General features: G+C 43.3%; 1 protein-coding gene across 2 annotated transcripts in view; it reads left to right on the top strand.

Moving 5' to 3' along the window:
- The first annotated feature begins 2,939 nt into the window (after positions 1-2,939).
- The window catches only part of ANKRD1 (ankyrin repeat domain 1), a 14,482-nt gene continuing 13,498 nt past the window's right edge, over positions 2,940-3,923 (top strand). For both annotated transcript variants that reach the window (XM_019502594.1, XM_019502593.1), the window contains exon 1: positions 2,940-3,051. In XM_019502594.1, coding sequence (XP_019358139.1) covers positions 3,025-3,051 — 27 coding nt within the window. In that variant the 5' untranslated portion in view covers positions 2,940-3,024. The remainder of the gene's footprint in view (positions 3,052-3,923) is intronic.

Here is a 3,923-nt window from a genome sequence, read left to right as displayed (position 1 = left end):
AGAGACCTTGTTTCCCCTAGCGCCCCCCGGCATAACAAGGAATAATGGCCACAAGTTGTTGGAGAGTAGGTTTAGATTAGACATCCATAAGAACTACTTCATAGTTAGGGTGGCTAGGATCTGGAACCGACTTCCAAGGGAAGTGGTGCTGGCTCCTACCCTGGGGGTCTTTAAGAGGAGGCTTGATACCTACCTAGCTGGGATCATTTGATCCCAGTTTTTTCTCCTGCCCTGGCAGGGGGTTGGACTTGAAGATCTATAAGGTCCCTTCCAACCCTACTTCTATGATTCTATGAAGAGGTGCATGTAACTGCAGATGTTAAAAGCTCAAAAGATTATTCCTCTAGTAAAATGTGGTCCACATTGTGAGAGTTTAAGAGTTCCTGGGCACATCTACATGTGCTATTAATGCATTTTAGGCTTACTGCACAGTAAAATGCTGCTCAGTAAGCCTTCCCAGGGAGCGCATCTACATATGCACCCTGTTGTTCCCACTCTGCTCTGCCCCATTGCAGTAGCCAGGGAAACCTCTAGACTCCTCCAGATGCTAGTCTGGGGGCTGGCAAGGGACACAGGGGCCAGGGTGGGTGCTAATGTGCATGGGGCTGGGAAGACAGTACTGTTGCAGCCAGCAGAGCTCTCCTGTCCCTGTGCACATCAGGACATACTGCTGTCAGCAATGTCCCCTCCCCGGCTGGGTTTCCCTGCCTTGGAGGGGGTTCACTGGGAGCTGTCCCAGGTATGGGGCAGCTGCTAGTGTGCCTCCTGCCAGGCAGGCCCCTCCACTGAGCAAGGGGCTGACCAGGAACTGTTCTGCAAGTGAGGCAGCTGTCAGTAAGCCTTGTGCAGTTCCTCCTGCCAAATGGGGTGGGGGGCACAGGGCTCACCAGCACCTGCCCTGCTTGGGTTCCCAGCCCCTGCCTGCCCCAGAGCAGCTTTGCATCCCCTTGGAGCTGAGAACTCCAGAGACTGAAGAAGGGGGTAGAGTTCCTACCTCCACACCCTGCAAAACTATGCCATAGAGTGAGCGGGGCTGGGTTCCCAGCCCCCACTCACTCTCCAGAGCTATCAGCTTTAGGCTGGGAGCTGGGATTGGGGAGGAGGGGAGAGAGAAGAGAGGTCCCTAGTTCCAGCACTGATCAGCTCCTGGCAGGAGCTGTGCAACACCAGGATTGGGGGCAGAGAGATCATCCCCTGTGGCCCTCCGCTGCCTAGTTTGACCAGGAACAAATTTGCTCTTGGTCAGAGTCTACAAGTGCAGTACTGCATAGTTAATCTAGTACCTGTATTTACAGGTACTAACTGTGTAGTGAATGCCCTGCACGTGTAAACTGTGATGCTTTACTGCACAGATTAATCTACTGTGTAGCAAAATATTTCATGTAGATGCACCCCATGTTATGTCAGTTATAAACAAGGCAAAGCCAAGCCAAGCCAAGCTGGCTCCTGTTCTAGTAAACAAAGCAGGAATACAAATGTATTTTGGAAGCAGATAATAATGCCATGTAGAAAAGCACTTTTGGAATAACATATGGAGGTATTATGTTTGGGAAAAAAGATGTAGAAAGGCTGTCCCACATACTCTGTTTTAGCTCTTGGACTTACCTTCCAATGTCACAAATATTCTAATCAGTAAAAGCAGCACCTGATGTTCAGCTTTGTTTCAGGAAAAGGGAGGGCACAGGGTAGGTATAATGGGGCCTAGCAGATACGTTTGAACATACTCGAATTACTAGTGGATAGTTTAGAAGAGGATGGGCACCTTGAAAGGTCAGCATCACAGGCACAGCACAATATATAAACTTTTAGAGAGCAGCCTCAACGTGTATGTCTCAATCCAGCAAAACATGTATATACTGACTCAGCTTTAAACATGAGGAGTTCCATTGACTTCAGTGAGGAGAAGGACAAGAGATTTCTTGTACAAATTCACCAACTCTAAACTTAAGTTTAACAGATCTTCCCTTCTTCAAGTAAGTAGCATTAGATCCTCTGCGGGTGTTAAAATAGTTCAGTCAGAATCAGTGCATCTAAACCAATTTACATAAGTAGAGGAGCTTGCCCACATATGGTTTTTCATGGTCAGTAGAAGTTCCTTCTGCCTGCAAGTCACTCTTTATTTAATACATATCAGCCTTAATCCATTTGCTACTAGGTTCTCTCTCTTCTTGAAGTCCCTCAGGCTCAAAAGGAAAATATTGTCTGTGAAAGCAGCAGTGATTTTACTTTTTCAGAAAGTAACTGGATATAATTTACTACTCTGTTTATGACTGGTGACGACTTCCAGGAAAAATGCAAAGCTAGCTGTTTTGAGATCTTATACCGATTGTAACTTATCAAGTCATAGGCCTTTTTAGCACTAGAGACATCATTCTGGCTTAGTAATCCCTTCAGAGAATTCCTTCCAACAAATATAGAAGAGTGCCATCATGATGAGAGAAAGCTTTTCCTCTAAACTGTTTACCATCCCAAAATAGATGGCAATGAAAAGAATGGCTTCCCAAAACTTAAGGGGTCATCCACTTATCAGAAAGACATTACCACAAGCACTCTACATGGGTCACTTACCCTTTCCGGTGTCTCATAGTCATTTGAAAGTCGGTAAAAAAAAGATATAATGCAATATCAACAGACAGCTGTCCTAGTGGGCATTGGGAAGTTAGAATGACTAGCATTTCTGAGCTATGGTGTCACTGACAAAGGAATGATGATCTCACATTTCATACCAATTCACATATTCAGTGCGGTTAGACAGTGATACTCAACCTAGCTCCCAACTGACGCCCCCCTTCTCTCTCTTGACACTAGATCTGGCTAGTTAACACGTCTGGAATGAAAATGAACTTACCTCTGAGCTGGCAAATCCAAGGGGCATATCTGGTTTCCCAGGTTGGAAGATTATCTCACCCAAGCTAAGTTCCCCAAAGATATATAAGCTAAGCTAGGCTGGTGGTCTCAGCAGAGCTGACTTGAGCACTGGGTGTCTTATCCATAAAGGAGTACAACTAACAACAACCAGCAAATATGATGATGTTGAAAGTGGAGGATCTGGTAGGTACAAGCTGCCTTTGCTCCTTCTCAATTACTATTATTTCAGGGTTTTTATTGTAATTAGTCAATAACAGTGTCTTTGTTTATTATTATTACATGTATCTGTAGGGTGATTGTCACTGCTGAATCATATTATGCTGAAAAGAGCTTGCTTTAAATTGTCCTTGGGGTTTGGGTTTTCCATTAACCTAATGAAACAGTTGACAATATTTTGGATTGGCATATGATGAACCAGGCAGTTAGGTTCAATTACCTTTGATTTACTTACTTTATTTGCTCAGATGCTATATTTGTTTATAATTATGCACCTGTTAACACCCAGTAAAAGATATATGTAGATGTAGGTATGCACGATTATCTTAACTTTTAAACCAAAATTGAAAGTTGCTACCTGTTCCTATACAAACTGTTTTCCAAGGCCTAATTGACTTCCTGAAAAATAATATCTTAGACAACAGATAGCTTGAATATTCTTCTTAATGTTCATCTTAGTCAAATTGGATTGGATCAATAGACTAAGCAAATGTGACACACTCAGATGAACACTGGAATGTTGTTTGGAAATTTCTCTTCCTCCCAGAAGAATACGTTAGGATGAAAATGCCATACAGCATAACCAGCTAATGCTAGTTTTAAATACTTTGGCAAGACCCCTCTGATTTCTACAGTGCTAAAGACTCCACCTCCAAAGTTGTGCAATAGCATTTGATATCAAAAACATTCTGGATTGTATAATTTCTGTGAAATATATACCCAAATGCACTGTGCCTTCACATAACTTTAACATACTCTCTTAATGGAGGTACTTAATCAAGCTCAGGAAACATTTTTAGAAACTATGCCTATGCCTTGTGGCATTAGATCATTAGCTA

The sequence above is a fragment of the Gavialis gangeticus genome, unplaced genomic scaffold, assembly GCF_001723915.1.
Source record: "Gavialis gangeticus isolate Ggan-Ray unplaced genomic scaffold, GavGan_comp1, whole genome shotgun sequence".
Lineage (NCBI taxonomy): Eukaryota > Metazoa > Chordata > Crocodylia > Gavialidae > Gavialis > Gavialis gangeticus.
Note: the sequence above shows the minus strand (reverse complement) of the source record. Positions and strands in the feature narration are given on the sequence as shown.